Source organism: Anguilla rostrata, chromosome 4 (assembly GCF_018555375.3).
Source record: "Anguilla rostrata isolate EN2019 chromosome 4, ASM1855537v3, whole genome shotgun sequence".
In the NCBI taxonomy this organism is placed as follows: domain Eukaryota; kingdom Metazoa; phylum Chordata; class Actinopteri; order Anguilliformes; family Anguillidae; genus Anguilla; species Anguilla rostrata.
In genome coordinates this window covers 11,642,473-11,662,348 of record NC_057936.1, presented here as the reverse complement: position 1 = coordinate 11,662,348, position 19,876 = coordinate 11,642,473, and the positions used below count along the sequence as shown (strand labels likewise).

Here is a 19,876-nt window from a genome sequence, read left to right as displayed (position 1 = left end):
ATACAGTACAGTTGACAATGGCCAGTAGTGGCAGAGATAAACAGGTAAGCATAACACATTTTGACACAATGAATGGCTCTGTGAAGGGTGTTCAAACAGCAATTAGTGAAGCAATTAGGCTACTTCACAACGACAAATGTGCTTTGTGCAATCAGGGGCATTCTAGGTCTGTGTGTATGTGGCATAACCAGAGACAAACTCAAAATCTCTACCCTGTTGTTAGGAATGAGCACTACAGGACACCAAAGAAAGGACAAACATGCAACAAAAAATATAAAAAAAACACCCATTAGGGCTGCTGGGAGGCTCAATGTGTTAAAGCACTGGTCTAGTGTGTGAATGGGCCCCACAGCTAGGGACTGAATCACAACTTTTCCAGTGCCAACTGCGGTGGCCAGCTCCACAGGTCGACACACAATTGCCTGGTTACATCACACAGGGTTAGGCAGGGCTCAGCTGGCCAAGATTCGTGCTTCATCCAGGGTCTGAAGCTCACTCTTTGTCGAACCAGCCACTATGCCCGGTGGATGAAAAAATTCACCAGGCACCATTTTTTCCCCCCACAATATGAAAATGAAAATCGCAGAAACGCACAAGCATGCTTTGTAAAACGTTTCTTAAATCATTAATACAAAATAGATTTCATAACGCGATTAAATTAACAAACAACAGCAGGCCCCAATTAAAATATTTTGTCTTTTTTCTGTAAGACAGGGCTACAGTATAGTGCTACATATATAAAAAAAAAGAACGTGTGTCACTCAGGAGTGTTGTTTTGACTTTGGGGTCATATAGGCCTAGACAGCAGACAGCACAGAACATTACTTACTCTTAAGCCTCAAATACCAGCCAAGACAATAACCATTAATATCATCAAGCTTCCACTTCTTATTAATACATTTTCTTTTATTAACCTGGGTTGGTTCTTCTTCAACATTAGCCTATCATTTGACTTTCAACAGGTTTTATTTTACCCCAGTGATGTGTTGCCACATCTTTTTCAAAAGCAGACCGCAGACACGTCCAATCAGAGTAGCCTAATGAACGCAGGGACTTGTGGGAGTTGTAGTCTTGTATTCTGATGGTGTGCTGGTGATTGCTCTAACTGCGTAAACTTCCATGTATGTGTCAGCTATTTTTTCAGCATTTTTACATGGTAATGTGCCTGCTAAATTGGTCTCGTTTACCCGACAATGACATAATCTACCCGCGTTAAGTGAGTGGTGGGGTGCGAGTTTCAGACTCTGCTGCTCATCACTCCATTATTGCTAAGCTTTATGGGAAATCAAAATATCCATTGCATATGAAGCATGTATTCCGTATAGCCACCATTTTGCTAAATAAAATAAAAGCATAAGCATGACAGATGAAAGATGAACCACATACATCCCAAATGAAACATGAAATGTTTATGCCGTCTTCGTGCCCTAAAGTATAAACAGACTAACTAAAAAATGTTTCGCAAAAAAAATATGAATAATAACAAAATGAGGCACAGGTTAAATGTGCACAGGCATGCCTTCAGCACCAAAACATTCATTTGCTGCTGTCAAGACATAGCCTAACAGTAAACAGTGTGCATTAATAGCACACAAACAATACAATCAGCCCTGAGTTATAGGAAGCTAATCAAAGGCCAGTGAACAATGACAGAACATGTGAACATCACCGATTAAGAATACAAACTCACACTGATTATGCGTTTGGTTCAAGAAAACATTTTAAGGAAACTGGCTGGAGTCATATAATGAGAATCCTGCCATTTACAAAACCCTAATGAGAACACTGCTCCGTTATTGACTCAGTCTAAAAAAATTAGAAAAATACCTGCCTACATATGGTCTTTTGTTCTAGATGCGAACCATTTGCATAAAACACTCCATTTCTCTTCTAGCTTTTGTTTCCTCAAATAAATTGTGCAGTCTTCACATAATTGCTTTCCCATTAACTCCCTTGAGGACAAATTGCATCGTGCGCAGCTCTGTCTCCGCGTGCCCGTCCTTTTGATCGCGATCGATGCGAGAACGGTTCGGCACGATCGGGCGCAACATGGCAGCTCCTCGTCTGAGTCAGGCACGCGTGGTCCCCCAAAAATCCCTGAGGGTGGCACAAATTCATTGTCGCCAGGCAGCAGATTCATTGGCGTTAAATATCCGACAATGCGAGTCATCCCCAAAGGCACACGTTAGAGAGGGAGCCTTTTGTACTCATCAAAAGGCCAGTCCCAGCAACCGGGTAGTGATGCTGTACACAAAAAACCCCTATACGAATTGTATTTTTTTTCCCCTCAAAATGGCATGTCATTGGCACGACTGCTGTATCTCTCTGCCGAACATCTGAGGGATTGGACAAACTCTTCTGTCAAGGCCCAGCGCCATCTCCCTTAAAAATTTGCGCTAAAACCGACGATACAATTACAAAGAGCTGCAAAATCTTTTACCCCAGCATGAAGAATGCATGCCAATTTAGTACACAAAATAATTTAATACCCTTTGTTCCGTTGGCTATTAAATCACCTCTTTGGTACATATTCCAGTTATGTCTAAGCTACCGGGGGTGGTGGCAATGGGAACAGCACTTTCAGCAGAAGGAGTCACTGAAGTTGCTTCGGTAGCAGTCTTGTTACAGCAGTACGACATTTATCACGCTAGCCATTTTTGTTTCGGTTAGTTTGAAAGAAAGCAAAATCTGAGATGTTTGACGGGACCAGGAGAATGGAACAGGACCGCCCTCTGTAGAAGCTGGCTTGGGAAACCCTGTCCTGCGGGGCTTGAGTTTCCTGTTGCTCTCATACCAGTGACAAGAAGAGCTGTTATACTGCTGACCAATCCTATTTATCAAAGTTTACAATCGATCAAAATTAAACAGAAGATGTATTCCAAAATTGAGATTTCAATCTTTGTGCTTATGCAGGGAAACAGTCCAGCTGGGGAATGGTCTGGATAAGGATAGGACAATACATAAGATCTGACTGAAACCTTAGGAAACCTGGCTTTGCACAGTCCAGCACTAAAGCTAGTGGCCTGAAAAGAAGTGTCATGCAGGCTAAGCCAAAGTTTTCAAAGTTCTTCACTATGAAGACAAATTATACCGGTGATAATATAACCTACCAATATATAGCCTTATTATACAGTTTTGGTAAAGCATCTTTTGTATTACCACCATATCTGTGTATACTAGCCTTTTTCCATTTACCTGGACGGGGTTCCCACTGATTTTAGGATATCATTTACCAGGACTTTTCAAGGACAATTTCCATGACTTAGACTTACAGACATGAAACATGGACAATGGTAGCCCAAAGCCGGGGGGGGGGGGGGGGGGGAGAGAGAAAATACAGGAATATATGCAAGCTCTAAATATAGGCTACTGTTTAATAGCTTGACTTATAGCTTAGCCTACAAGGACCTCACAAATATTTCCAGGACATTTTGTAAATCTTCTAATTTTCCAGGTGTTTCCCATGCCTTGGAAACTAGTCGATAAATTTCCAGGTTTTCAAGGTTTTCCAGGATGAGTGGGAACCCTGCTGGACGTATACAGAGACAGGCATTTTTAAAATGTAACATTACTTTAGTAGGTACTTTTAAAATATGTAATGCATTAAATAAAAAATAAAAATATTCCACAAAAGGTTTTGATCCAGTCACATGACAAGGTGACTGACTGATGCTGTATTTTACAATCTGTGTTTACATTTCCTCAACTCTACCAGGAGTCTGACTTTCTGTGAGTTATGGGTGGTTAAAACATGTTAACAGTAAATCAGGAGCAACGGTAGGCTGCATTACAAAGCAGGAACAGGATGCAAAAAAACAGGGTAATCGATGTTCACATTCACATTCAAGATCTGTCCACCAAGCAGCCTTTAAAATTAATAATTTGTAAATTCATTTTCAAATGGTACCACATGTGACATGAAAATGGATGATTTCACAGTCAAAGGATTTCAAGGACTCAAACAAAATTACAGGGCAGCACCGCATACAAAGCAACTTTATTTCAGCCTTTAGATATAATTGAATAAATCCATGCAAATAGTGGGGTCACAAGTTGTCGTTTGAACAGGGAAAGTGCTATTATTTAACAAGGACTTCATGTTGTTATTTCCCGAGAAACAAACACGTTTGAGTACAGCACATAGAAATTACAGTACTTAATTGTAACAACATAGCCTTCGGTTTTCTAAGAGTTTACAGCTTCACGAAAGATTACGACATAAACGACTGAAATGGAAAAAGGTCCAATGTTATGGTGATTGCACATTTATTTGCCTGACGTTTCAAGTCATTTATCATTAACGATAATCTGAATTCATAAATATTTATCTTTTTTTAAAACATGATTATACTTCAAGCTCACCTACAGAACTGATAGTGGCAGTTTTACGACGTAAGCTGGTAAAACAATTGATTACTGCACATATTCAAATGTTCTCATTCTGAACTGTTGGTTATTTTAAATACTAGATGTTGCAAACTAAATAGCTAAATATCCAACAAGATAGAAAACCAGCAAGGGCTGGCGATGTGCCAATTTTATTTCAGCTAACCCTGGCAGCCTAATTATCTGGAATCCATATAGCACTCATTTTTATCACAATGTTTTAACACGTCACTTGGGTTTGCTAAGACGAGCTACAAGGGGTTAGCGTCAATCCCTATAATACACATAAAGCACATAAATGAATGTGGCTGGTGCAAACATGGTCAACTGAAAATGAGGCTTCAAAGCAGGGTGTGGATAAGACATGGCAATACATACAGGGCAACACACCAGGGGCTGAAACTGAAGCCCCTTAGACTAAACATTTAGACAAAGAGTCAAATCTCCAGATAGCGAGGTATTGCCCCTCTAAGGGCAGCTTTAAAAACGGTCTAATCTTATAAAGCATACAGTGTGGTGGACTATTGATCTGAGAAATGGATTGCAGTTGCAGGCACCATAACAAGGACTGAGGAAATAGCAGGATAGTAGAGGAAGACCGAGCACCGACCAAATGATTCAATTCAGAAAGTAACACGCCACGTTGGCATTCTTGAAGTTTTACATTGTACAATCGCTTCTCTGATACACCGCACCAAGTTTAATCAATTGCGCAAATCGATTAAAAGCTCTTGATTCAAACGGAAGACAAAATGGATGAAAACAAAGGCCACCACAAAGTATGTACATGTGCCCTTTTAACGACACTATTGCGTGGGTACTTTTTCCCCCAATTATGCCATTCGAACAAATATACATGTCATATGATCAAGAACGTGAATATTTATAAAATATAAAACATTTTTTATTGCTTATGCTGAAACAGGAGAAGCTGCACAACCCTCGAAGGACAGCTAGTCACATGAAGATTGAAGTCTGCAGTCTTCCCCCATTGTGCAACGCTGCTTGTACTTTTTTAGCTCAAGGAGAAGATCCATAATACACTTCTTGACAAAAAGAGATAAAAGAACAAAAATTGCTCATCCTTGTCCATGAAGCATTAAAACAATGCTTCCTGTTGGCAATTCGGAACAAGATCTACGATGTCATAAATTCAGTTGCTGTTTTCTTCCATGCCTTTTAAAATTTATCGGTGAAATAAACTTGAACTGTGGCCATGAAAATGCTTATACCCCTGCAGGAAACACGGCTAACTGTTCGCGGCGTCGCAAGCAATATATCAATGCCCGCACGCCAACTTGGCTCGACGCATTTTCAGACTCATTTACCACTGATAATGCTCGCTACTCCCCCAAGCCCTGGCGACGCCACGAGCCGGAACCATGAATCACGGGGCCTTTCGTCAGAGGGGGACCAGCCCGAGCTTCCCCGTGACAGCGGTGCCGCCGGCTCGCCACACCTGGATCGCCGGGCCGAGGGCACAGCGGGCCCACAGAGGCGCGTTTTTATCTCTGGCCCCCCCACTCCCATATTCATTATAGATGAGCCTCCGCAGAGGGGGCTCGCTCCTTTAATAACGCCAGGTTTCAGCGAGAACGCGCCCCCTCCCCTCCTCGTCTCCCAGAATCTATCGCAGGGTTTTACAGCCAGCCGGACTCACCACCTCGCAGCGGACTTGGGGGGGGGGGGGGGGGGGGGGTCAGTTCAAGGTGCTCTGGTCTACGCACACATTCATTACAGCGAGCTCAGCAGGGCCATTGTACAATGGGAGATTGGTTGCTGTGGAAATGGCGGATGGCCTCCCATTAGCAGGACACAGGACGGCGAAGCTCAGTTCATTGGATCATTTGTTTTGTTGTGTTCTAATTGCAATCAGAAACTCTTTTCATCAAGCAATGTTGTGATCGCCAATTCTCTCTCAAGGTAAAGCACAACCTGACTAATCCAGAGGAGTCTGGGAAATGCGGTTCAGTCTGAAGCGTAAATCAGCAGTAGATGGGAGATAAAGGGGGTCTAGGTAATCTATGTATGAAAAGAACTTTAAAAATTAAGTTCATTATTCTTACTGTTTACTTAGGATGAAGTGCACTTCATCATTATTGTGCAGGCACTGCCATTTAGCCAGTTGTTCTGTAGCAGAGAGAACGCACGGACCTCCAAACAGCATTAGATAATTCTGCACACTGGATATGCAGGGGTCAGATATGTGGGATTATTGTGTTCTGGACCATTACTAAAGCACCAAGAATAAACTACATCTGTTTGAAACTGAATAACTGAACAAAGAGTAACAGAACATATAGTTCTGTTACTCAGTCATGCACTGAGCACAGTAGCTACATTATACCGCACCTGATTTGATCACAGATGGTTCTCATGTAAAGAACATGTAAATAACTTGCATATAATGCATGTAAAAAATTCCCAGATTGCTTGTAGTTGATAAGGTATTATAAATTACATGGAGGCCTACCAGTGAACCTTTCTTTTTGGAATAAATCCCTTCAAAATATTGTCAGATGCCAATGATAATGTTGGACATGAGGATCAGTCTAAAAATACCTTATTGGGCACACCACTAACATTTTATGTCTAATATCCCATTTCAAATTTAATTAAAGTCTGGAGCACCAGCTCAGACTCATGGTAAGCAGGGACAACCTGGCAACATTAGCTGGCATCATAGCAACCCAGAGAAGAACCCAAGAAGAACCCAGCACAGATAGTCAGCCTCAAAGCAGCACAACAGTAACACAGGTGCAAGTATATGTGCAATCACAGTTACAGAACTTTAAATTGCAAGTGACGGCAGAAGCCATTAAAACCTTACATTTGCTTTCCGAATTCTTAAAAATAATAGTAAATTACTTACTTAATTAAGGTTTATTGGCTCATGCCATAACACAGTTTAAATTCCAAGTTGTGTATTCCCTTTTCTAAATCTTTAAGTAAATAGTAATTATACCACTGGCATCTCCATTTCTCAGAATTAATTAGGCACTGAAGAACTGCTTATGCAATTAGGTTGCAGCCATTTCATACGTGAAGTGCCAAAATTGACTGTCAAGCCGCTTCCTATTTCTGAAGTCACGCTCAATCCCATCAATCAGTGTGGATCATCATTTAGCCAAAAAATAATGGCTACATTCTTTGTTGTCCTTAAACGCCTCATTTTTGTGTCAAAGCGCTGAATCACATACTTGTAGCCTTGTAATAAATTGTAATGCAGTGATACCTGTACTGGATACAGCACATTTCGTACAGATTATGAGTGGATTAATGCTTGACTGTGCGTGGTTTGTGAGAGTCCGCTGTTTCTGGTTTGTGTTCAGAATTAATGAGACAACAGCATTCTGGCTACTCCGTAAAAGGACAGATTGTGTTTAAACAGTCGCAGGGCAATGGAACAAGCCACCCAGTGCTCACAGCATGCCAGTGATGCTGAGTTTGAGCGTTGTGAGCCCAGTTTCCTCAGAGCGTGTAGCGACACATAATATCCCATAATATTCCACAGTGTAGCGTGGGCAAATCGTAAAAACTGTGGTCAAATTCTTTTTTTTTTTTTTTTTTTTAAATCTAAACAGGCTTACTGGACAACAAGGCTCCATTCAGACAAAAAGTGACCTCATGCTACGTTACTGTCCAAATCAAGAAAAAGAAAGGAAACTATGCGAGCAAGACACAGGGGAATAGTTTACAGAGCACGTTTCGGGCTCCACACACACTGTGAGGCCTCCCCTTCTGTCCATCTGTCACCACCGTGGGCGGAGTTTGGCTGCCGCAGCTCCTCCTGTCCCCTGCAGAACACCGGCTTACTGCTTACAGCTCAGCCAAATTTTGACGAGGTCGGTTTCTCCTCCTACCAGACGTTTTCGTCCAGCACAACTACATTTTATAATTGCAATTTTGCAACACAAACTGTCATTTTAACTTAAATTTCTTCAGAAGAATTGAATGTTACACACATCAGTGATCACAAAAATGTCTTTTACAAAAAAAAAGTTCTCTGAAAACATACTGTACTGTATGGACACTGTCCTTTTTTTTGTTCATTTCAATCTAAAATCAAAATAGTTTTCCGATGCCTTTTAAATTTTCAATCATGTGTTCATGGTGTTCTACTGACAGTTGCATTTATTATTGTATTTCACTCTTCACCATTAAGCTTCCATGCATAATCAAAATCAGTCCCCCAGCATTTTCCGTATGCCCTCTATAGAGCCATTATTTGAACTCCTGAAGCAGTATTGCTAAGGCTGCGGTTAGACAATAAGCACAGCCTGATGGCCCAGGGCCCAGCATCTTTGCAATTAGGACAAATCTTCAGTCTGACAAATCTGCAATCAGAAAGGGGACAAATACTTTTTAATGGAACTGTGAGGTGATACGGTCAGTCAGGATATGCTTAGTCACATATATTGACTGAGAAGAGGATATAACTCCAAACCTATTCATTAGTTGTGCATCCCCTTCTTATTGGAGTTCTTATCTTGAAATATTTTTAATCATTTAATAAATCAATTTAGGCATAAAGTGGGTTTTCCATTCTCAGTTTATCAGCCAGAAAATTCTAATCACCCAAGTTTAGACAGAGACATGAACATCTCAAGCTAGCCACATATTAAAATTGATTTCCTGTAATTTTTGTTTTGGAGTTTATTATCATGGAACTAGCTCCATTGGCTTGTTTGTTTTTAAATCCACTTAATCATAACAACCTAGTCTGCCTGGGCGCAGTCTGATGCCAGTGGTCATAAAAATGTAGATTGGTATGATTTAATGACTTTAATGTTCAAGTCAGCCACTCACAGAAGAAGCTCCTTTTGTCTGGGATTCAGTCATAGATACATCTCATCCTTATACAATTTAGAGATGATGTCAAAACTGCAAACAAATAAAGCTGCAATTCTGTTCAGATTTCAGAAAGTCTAGACAATGCTTATCACTGAAATGCAGTCTGGACAGAACTGTCATTTCAACCAGTACCAGGACCATTGATCAGAGCATCTAGTGTAGGTGGTTAAAAGCATTTTATGGCGTATACTAGTAACCTCCAGGACAAAGCCAATAAAAATAAAGTTGAAATATCTCTACAAAGGGATTCACGTGTCTTTGAAGCTCATGAGGTATTTTCAATCAATACGCCTAAATGTACATTTTGAACCGACAGTCAGGTACATTCGTGACCTCCAAAGTTCAGTTCCAGTACATGTCAAAATGACATTAATGGACAGAAAGGGTTGCACAAAATATCCCATTTCTGAAAATGTGTTTTTTTTTATTTTTATAGTTTAGCCAATTAATTTTTAAGCAGACAGTTTTGAAGAAGCTTTGAAATGCATGAATATAATCAGGCACTTTAACACAAGCAACAAGGTAGGCTTTTATTTTAATGAGAGGCTAATAAGTATTGTTCCTGAAAACCTGAATTTTTAAAGTGCTAAGATTATGTCTAATAAAAGCACTGAATATTGTATCTCATCTTCTTTTTTTGTTTTTGTGAAGTCAGTGTCAACCGTGGTAAGAATACTAATTTGTGCACAAAGGTATAACCCACAGACCCTGACATTTCCATAATCTTCACTGTACCATTAGTACCAGTGGATGAAAGATTTGGTCAGGGAGATAACACAAGGCCTGCTAGACTCTGGCTGAACAACAGACAACAATAGTGAGTGCAATCCAAAATCCCTGATACACCATTTTTATTCTTCTGCTGAAATGAGCAAACACCTCGACTGTTCTGTAGAGCGGTCAATCAGCTGATGGTCATTACAACGGCAGCACAGCGACAGTGTGTCTGTTCCGGTCCTTTCTTGGGAGTACAGGTGGTATTCACCTGCCTGCTTTTGTTTCTCTGCAACCAATTCAATCAAACAAAAAACATTCCAACTTCAAATTCAACTTTTTCAGTATTGTTGTAATGACACAGAACAATTATAGACATTTTAATACCTCAAACAGATTGCCCATGAACACACAGAGTAGAATACAATGTAGAGGGGGTATGCAAATATTAAACCCATGTAGTAGTCCTCCTGGCTACCAGAAGGCAATATTGTTTTTTAAAATTTATTTATTTATTTATTTATTTTTAGCTCAGCCCAATTTTTGGTAGCCCACATCTGCTGATATACCAGTATATAGGCTAAACATGTGTAGATGTGGCCAATCTGTACCCTATGTGATGAAAATGACATCACAAGCTCCAGCCGTTTGCCTGGGCTTTCATTTCTGAGGAGTGTCTTAAAAAGAAAATGTACAGGGCTGCAGAGTAGCTGACTTGGTAAAAACGCTGATTGGGTTGCATGAGTGAAGACCACTGTCTTGTATGGAATACTGAGTGACCCCTCTTGGCTATCCAGGCACCCGTGACTTGCTCTCCAGACATGTATGATAGGGTCTTCTCCACCCCTGCTGTGTATGTGTTCATGGCTGGCGGCTGCAATATGAAAACAAGCTGTTTCCATTTTTTAAATGAATTAATTAATGCAGCACTGCTTTGAGTTTTACTTATCCAATTTTTAATGCTTTTCCTTCTATTTCCTCCACAATGTGAAATGCCCAGTCATACTGCTGCAGTCATGTAGCAATCTCTGCTCCAATGTATGAGTAACAAACATACGTACTCCTCCAAAGCATGCGGAGTATGCGTGCATGAGGAAGACACTTGAAGTAGACCAGGGCTGCCCAACCCTGTTCCTGGAGATCTACAGTCCTGTAGGTTTTCACTCCAACCTGAACAAAGCACCTCATTCAGCAGCTAGAGATCTTGTTTAGCTGCTATTTAGTAGAAACAGGATTTAATATCAACCTAAATTATTAGGCCACTACCTACAAGGCAGTAGATCTCCCGGAATGGAGTTGTAGTCCTGTTGTAGACTACGAACAGTCAAATCTGTCCCTCAAATCCTGTCTTCACTGACCGACTGTCTTCATACCGGACTTCCAGGTAAAAGGAGGGTGGTAAATCAGTTCTTGGCTCCCAAGGACCGTGATTTGAGTAACAGGGTAGTGGACCATGGGCACCCAATCGACCAGTGGGGGTCATTAGAGGGCGACAAGACGCAGATGCCAGCTGAATGAACCCCGTCTAACTCTAGGCGATGCCGCACCCAATTATGTGTGTACCTGCAAGGCTGCCAGGCACAGTCGGCACTGGCACAAACGCAGTTAGATCTCAGACCGTGGGCCTATCCATGCGCTTAACAGGGTGAGCCACCAAGCAACATCTTTAAGTCTAATTTCTAACTGATTTGCACATTGTTACTATCTGCATTTTAAATAAAGTTGCCACCGCGTGACAAAGTCAAACCTTGATTCAATCGAAAGACGAGGACTGCCGTAGTCCGTTTTCATTTCTTTAAAGTTTTGTTTTGGTACAACATGGTGTTCATTGTCAGATATGAGTCTTTGATGAAGCAGACTGTCACTGACACGTTACCATAACGGGAGAAGGAGAGCACAGCAACAACCCTGTTGACAGGGGCTGTCAAACATTTCATTACAACAACTGACAAGGACTGGAATCTTGATCCCAGCACATTCTAGAATCTACTTTGTCGCACCTGGTTTCTCCCAGCATTTGGCAACATGGGCAACATGCTATAGGCCAAGCCTATAGGCTATAAATCACACTGCAGGCTAAGCTGAGGCTGACAGTTCCCATCAAAAACTGCCAAAGCAGTAAAAACTGAGGAAATTGTTAAAGTGGTGAAAACGGGACTGCCAAAAATAGCGATAATCACAAGATAATGAGCGAAAGAGCACTTGAATACTCTATCAAAATTCTCCTCAGGTAGGCTACTCCAGCACGAATCCTCCAAACACCCATCCCTACTAATTAGCCTTGTACTTTTGCTCAGCTAAACTAATGCTACATCATATTATGAATGTTTGAGTGGCAGAACATTGGCTACATAGCATGTGGCCATTGTTTTTCAGAGCACCACGCAAATACCTCCATTTCTAATGAAATTCCGCCTCTTGTTGTCTAAACGGGTGTAGGTTAAATTAATAAATATTTACAGTGCTTTAACCCTATTTTGATTTATATGTTGAATGTGTACCTAGACAGAAGATGTGGAACTCAGAGTTCAGTGGCATGAGAGTGACATGACTTTCCATAAACGCTATACTATCCCCGAAAATTTCCACAAACCTTCAACAAAGTCATGAACAACTTCACAGAGCCATTTTGTTGGACAGACATTTTACCTTACAATTTTTACCTTATGTTTATTCAATTGAATGTTAGATCACAGCATTTGCCTAAGCTATAAGCACTACAGCTTGCAAATGTTTTCCTTATTAGACTATTAGATGTTCAAGGACAATATAAATACTGAAAAGGTAAACACAGTACTTTTTACAGCAAGGTTTATTCGGCTGAGATTTAGCCTAACAAGACTTCATTTTGGTTTTGAAGTACACAATGGGTTTTAACAGCAATGAATTCTTCTGGAGGGATCCCACAATGGAAAAACTGCTTTAACAGCATTTTTGGCAGCTGAATGTCAGTTACTGGAGCAGCAAAGTGACAATGGACTGATTTAATTCCCTTCTTCTCAAACCACTGATTTATATGGTGTTACATGTTATTGTTAGCTGGCCAGGTACATAGCCAGATCTCTCCTCTTCAGGCTTTGTCAGCAATTTTGCATGTCATCTCCCTCTAGCAATCTGACAACAAAGGAGGAGGTCAAGCCAGGACAAGGTGCCGTCATAACCTTTAATTCCTAACCCCTCTCACCCAAACCCCAAAATAATTTGTTCTGCATGCTTCTCTGCCTTTTATTATACACACCATTTCAATAAGCTCCTTCTCTTAGGAACACTGCATTCCATAAATTATCAAATTGGCTTAACACTCACCCGGACAGATAAAATGCACAGAATCTCCCAGTGACAACCAAATTACGCACAGTTTTTTCATGCGGTAATGGAAAAGGTGTTCCAGCCAAAGTTTCCTTAAAGAGCCAGAGGAGGCGTTTTGGAATTCATAGGGCTTGGGCCACAATACACTCATTTCACCAGAGACAGTCTGAGCTACAGTTTTTCATCTGATATATGAGAGGATGGCTACTTACAGATTTATGTCCAAGTTGAGACAGGCTCCACAACTTCTCATAAGCCTCATAGGGGCGACTTAGTTGCTGATTCGATCCCCCACCCTGTGCGTGTCGAAGTGTCCCTGAGAAAGACACCTAACCCCTAATTTCTCCCAACGAGCTGACTGGTACCTTGCGTGGCAGCCTTTCACCGTTGGTGTGTGAGTGTGTGTGTGAATGGGTGAATGAGAAGAATCAATTGTAAAGCGCTTTGGATAAAGGCGCTATATAAATTCAGTCCATTTACTATTCATAAAACAAATCAGCACACCACCAAGCAAGGGCTTGACAATAAAGTGCATATAAAAAGATGGCCCCCCAAATTGGTTATCTAGCCAAATAGCCAGAGTAGCTCACACTCCATTGGCAACAATTTGGGTGACTAAGGCAAAGTTATTTTTCCCAACAATGCTATCATAACTACCAGGCTTTTCCTACTTTAAAATGCTAGCTAGTATCTGCATAGCCCAGTCATTCTACCAGTAGACTTAGGCTTTCCTCATTACACTTGAGTCATGGTCAACGTTCAGGCTCAATTACCTTTTTGAACATTAGAAAACTGTAGGCACTCTAGCGCAGAGCAGAAATAAGTGAAAAACTTTTATTGGAAGTGAATTCACTCAAGTTTTCATGTTTAGGCAGCTTACTCTTCAAGAGCACCTTGTAGCACCAGGCATTTACCTACTCCTGACTTGTTGCTTAGTGCTTCCATCTTTCAATTACCTTTTCTGTTTGAGGCATTAAGTTTTCCAGTACCTGACCTAGTATCAGAGGCAGTAGAAACATTTTTGTCTGTCGAGCATGAGTGTGGCAGCACCTGGGTATGTCTATAGATCACAGACTTAAATCTGTCATTGCTCGCAAAGGATATGTGAAAAAGTACTAGACATTACTACTTTAATTTACATAACATTAATATGTCTCAAACATTATGGTGCTCTGAAATGGGGGGATGGGGGCATTACAGTCAATATTACTCTTACTTAGGTGTCTCGTAGCGTAGCCTGTAGAGCACTGTCCACTATCCATGTGAGCTAACACCGAGCTGCGACATCAGCGAGTCAAATCCGTCCACCTGACCTTTGTTGCATGTCTCTCCCTCTCTCTCACTCCCCATTCATCCCGTCTCTCTACACTTTCCTGTCCAATAAAGCTGAAAAAGCCATAAAACATATATACATTTTTTTTTATATTACCCTTAGTTACCATCAAGGTTCAGTCCAGCTTCCTTTTCTCTGTAAGGACAGCCTGTTCAAGACCTCCATCAAATGAACCATCATTACAATAATGACTTATTATTATAGTTGGGCAGTGATATTATGATGTCGGCAAAATTAAATGCACACTTCGGTGCACTTTAACAGTCTTGCCAAGGGAGTTGTAAAGGACACACATTAAAAGAGCTTATAAAGTGAACCTTTCTAAGCTGGACTTCTGTTTCCACTTTCAGTTATACGACCACACCCTGTGAAACATCAGCGTAAATACTTCATATTTCCATCAGCAGCCTCCCCATTAAGAAACCTGGTTTCAATATGCAGTCAAATTACTTCTCCTGGCTGCAGGCTGCTACTCTACAATTTTTTTTCCACCTGACAGTCATGCTGCAGCAACCTGTTCCATCATAATACCCTGGCTGTTACTAAAAAAAAAGGAGAAAAAAAAAACACTGTGTACCAATAAATAATCACAAAATAAGCCAGCCCTCCTCTAAAATATGTTTATACTCCCACTCACGCCTGAAATTGCACATAATTTATCAACACGGAAAGCATGAGCAAGCATCATCAGAGCAGCTGAGCGGGGCCAGTGCCGAGTGGCTCTTCAGCAGAAACAGTGGTAACGGGAGGACCAGAGTGCGGCAACAGTGCTAATTAGTGGCAGCAATGTTTATCTTTTGTTTACCACAGAGGGCTCTGCCGCCAAGAGGACCGGGAATATATTACGAAGGGCAGAAGCAGAGACAGATGCACTGGCTACAGCCGTCTCTGGCCTACGAGGACACGTGCACACATGCACACGCACAGACAGACACACACGCGCACAGCGCCAAACGCGAACTCCCACAGGCACACCCACCCAAGGCAGAAACCTTGAAAATCGCTTCAGTTAATACTCTGCTAACAGTGAAGTCTCTGAAATGTCCCTGAAAAACATTGCACAGAATATGTTCACAAACACGTTTGAAGGATCCACAAATTCACATCAAACAGCAGATTATGAAAAATATTCATATTCTGTATGTGACACATGGTCTAAAGACACAAAAACAGCTTGATATCATATTGCTTGAAAGGGGGACAGAAGGAACAGACATGTTGGATGAAAGCACTGTGTGGCAGTTTAAGCTCTCTACCCAATGAATCAGATGGTAAAATCACAACACTGAAATCTAAGAATAAAGTAGATTTGCGGAAACGCAGTGATTATAAAATTGAACTGCAACTTTGGACCAAGCCAGCTAGTTAAATGTAGAGTAAAAATATGCTATAACCCTGGTCTACGAATCAGGGCCAGCGTAATGAACTACACTTGCATTACCACGATTATCACTTTTAAGGTTAAATTGTTTGATATTCGTCATATTAATGTACAAAATGTCTTTCTTTATTTCTGTCGACGCAAGTGATCGAAGCACTATACCCAATGCCAGTGAACGCCCCTGCACTCCAGAAGCGAGTCGCTTAAAATAGCTTGATGGGGTGAGCCACGCCAGAGGAAACGCTCTTAAAATTTTGGTCACAAACGTATAATTCGATACTAAAATTGACAACAAACTCCAAAGAGGTTATATTAAACCTCCCAGAAAAGAAAAGGAAAGAAAATTCGACAAGACATTTTAACGGTTCCTACTCGCGGGGTGGGCAGGCAAATCGCACGGTTACAGTCCCGATTCAGTCACTTCCATTTTACCAAGAAAGAAAGAATGTGATGTTATACTTTGCACAAAAAAAAACCTAGGACAAAGGGGCTAAACGGCTTCCGTTGTTCATGCTGTCTGATACAATTGCTTGTATTTGTTCCTAAGCATTCCCCGTGTGAAACTGTATATCGGGAAACGACACTAACCCTGGTCGGGTTTGTTCTCAGTGAAGTCTCCAGCATTGCGTCTGTAGCATCCACTATGACAGTACAAACTAAAAAAGTAATTAAATCAATCATTCTACTTAAACGTATGGCGTGCATGATCTCCACTAAATAGCTTACCGCTTAGTTTACAATCAGTTTCTTCGGAGCTCATCTCTTTGGACAAATCTCTCATTTGTCGTCTTCGTTTGAATAATTATTATATTATTCAGTATTTTAGGTAAGTATTTGGAAATAAAACTTGAAATCGATCATATGTTCATAGAACCTTGATAGCCTACTTCACACCCAGACCCCAGAACAAACTGCGTAATCTCGGCAGGCCGATTTTAAACTGCTGGCTGGCACGTCCACTGATTAATGTGACAAAAATTGAAAAGTGATTTATTTAACACACTAACGTTATATCCGAGAGCTTCCTGTTTAATACCAAAAGGTAAGACTTGGATTGTCAACCCATTTTTCTAAAAAAGCAAAATGATTTAGCTAGCCGTCTGAAAATACTTAAATAGACTACGGGTAAAATATCCAGCCAGTGATACAGACCCAGCAATACTAATATGCATGCAGTATCAATGGGTTAGCTACACGAAAACATGATTAGGTTGCTTAATCATGTCCATTAGTATTACATGTTGTGATTTATGGAATATACTGAAGAAACACAATATTCAGAAAAACTGTTCATTTAAACCTATGAACCAACGCAACTGCAATGTTTTCGAAAGCTGGCGGTGTGCTTATCAGGAAATGCGTGCTCTATAACATTTCAAGTTTTATTCTAACATTGCACGGTTAGCCATGTGAAAATATGGAATTGAATGCTGACTTCGTATTCATTCCAAATATGTTCCACGCCTTTCTGTATTTAAAAAGCAAACAATTTGAACAAAGTTAATCGTTTACTAGTCGTCGTTTATTATTCGCGTCCAGACTTGGCACGGCAAGGATAGCTAGCTAACACGGACAATCAACGTCAACTGGTATAAATTAGTTACAACTAACCACAATAGTTGCTTTAGATTAGCCTAGCAAAATACTCATTGCCTGCAGGCTTTGGCAAAATTATGTAACGTTACGAATTCAATAGAAAACGGCTTTGAATGCCATGCATTAAAAAATGTCTATATAAGCTTGCGAAAATAATTAACTTTCAAATGTATACATTCGGCACGTCAGCTTATTAACCAGTTGACGTTACACAATGTTACCTACCCTTTAGGAAACATCTGCTACGTAGCAAGCATCTGTGCAACTGATGATGGCTCAAGCTAAACCGTGAAGTCTTCTTCAATGACCATCTAACTTGCGTCTACCCTACACGTAACGTTAACACCCTTCGGCTAGTTAAACGCCTTAATAATGTCATTACATCTAATGACATTGTTATTTGACTATGCAGTGACACACAACGTTATTTCACTTGGACAACGACATATTCTCAGTAACTTCTGTTTATCACACAGCACAAATTGGCAGCAAGCAATAGCTAATCATATGCTAAGGTAAAATCAAATAGATCATGACATAAACGCAAAATCACTCAATAAGTTAACTGAGTTAGTCTTATAGTTCGTTGATTACAGCTAGGCTACTACTGCACTTTGGATATGTAACGGATGCTAGCGGACAACACGTTTTAAATAACGTCGGCATGTTGCAAAACAAATTACTTAGCTGCATAGCTAGTTCTTTGACAATGCACGTCACGAGTGTATCAAATCCAGGAAAAACAAAGAAATCAGTTGTTAATGTTTTTTGTGCAGCGTATTTATTTTTCTAATTTCAAACAACCTGCTCAACGACGAAACAGGTTCAACAGGCGAGCGCTGTTTGAGTTTGTGCGCTAGTGCTAGTGGCATTGCTATTGATAGCTAACGTTAACGTTAGTTCTGCTAGCTTTTGTTTCTGTGGGGAAAAAACTGTGTTGCATCCACAGTTAAGTACACACCAAACAAATCAAGCCAGCAAGAAAACAATACTTCTTAGTCTAGAACAGAAAATTGATCGGTGGTTAGAAATATATGCCACATAATACAACACGTTGGATCTTCAGTCACGTAGCTATAAGTTACCCAATTTTGAATCTCTTAAACATCTTTAGCATATAATCAACATACTGACGCTGATTTAGCCCTAGTCTCCGCCTTTGTGCAATTTCATGCAAAATATCCAAGGTTTAAGAAATCTGATTAAAAGAAAACTCACGGTCTCTCCGTTCCTCTGCCGTTTGCATTTCTCTCTTAGCAATTCAGCAACCACTTCGTTCTCCCGGTAGTTTACAAACGAAACTATAAATCCTCTTTTAAATCAGTGAACCGCCTTCGATTCCAAATAAATTGAAAGCCGTCCGTAATGTATACCACGAAGAATCTGAAGTATAATCCCGGGATGGATAGCTGTTTCTGTTTTGATGATATTTATTTTCCCCTAGAACCGGCGTGTCTGAGTTTCTCCCACTCACTTGCTCGCCCGCTGTCCCTCGCGCAGCGTCACGCCGAAGCTCTTTGGTCTCTCTCTCTCTCTCTCACTCACTCACGCACTCTCTCTCTCACACACACACACACACACACACACACACAGACGGGTTGCCCACGCAGGTTTTCGGATTTGCTCGGACGCACTCGATCCTGCACGAATCTGTGATACCTGCAACGTTAGATAAACACCAGAACGATATTCCTCTTTAATGGAATAAATCAATGTTACAAAAAAGTAGCCTAGTCTAACGTCAGATATAAGTAAATTCCCCCAGAATAAAGATACCACAGGACAAGAGCCACTTAGAGATCAAGAGAAAACCATTAAACTACAAAGAAATTAGACAGTAGACCTTCACGAGGTCCATTACTGATTTACTATAACCTACTATAATATTGTACGGCAATCAAAACAAATCATATTACGCCACGTTAGGCTACAATGGCAGAATAAGCAAGGCTTATATATTCCTCATTAGCCTATATATTCCAGTCTAATAGGCCTACAACGCCAAGACACCGTGATTACTAATCCATTTACCATTTACCATTTACTAATCAAATAACTTGCAAATGATACATAGGCTAAAGCAGTGGGATTTCCCGGAGCATTGACCATCCCCTCCGCTAAATGTGATAATACGAAACTAGGCCTATAGGTTTAGTAGCCTACGCCTACATTTTATAGGATTTAATAGGCCTACTGCATTAAAGTTTTGTATACGTTATCTTCGTTGTGATCGTTTAACTTAAAAAATAAAGATTTTATAGGCCTAACAAAAATTGGCTGGCAGAAGATCCTGTCTTTTCTGT

At 40.6% G+C, this 19,876-nt stretch overlaps 1 protein-coding gene across 13 annotated transcripts in view; it reads right to left on the bottom strand.

The window, feature by feature from the left end:
• Positions 1-19,078, bottom strand: part of ptprfa (protein tyrosine phosphatase receptor type Fa) — a 224,410-nt gene extending 205,332 nt beyond the window's left edge. For 2 of the 13 annotated variants that reach the window (XM_064330626.1, XM_064330630.1), the window contains exon 1: positions 17,799-17,973. In XM_064330626.1, coding sequence (XP_064186696.1) covers positions 17,799-17,812 — 14 coding nt within the window. In that variant the 5' untranslated portion in view covers positions 17,813-17,973. Of the gene's footprint in view, positions 1-17,798; positions 17,974-18,791 lie in introns of those variants that run through there. The other 11 variants (XM_064330631.1, XM_064330633.1, XM_064330634.1 and 8 more) reach the window with 9 other exon arrangements.
• Positions 19,079-19,876: the final 798 nt, after the last annotated feature.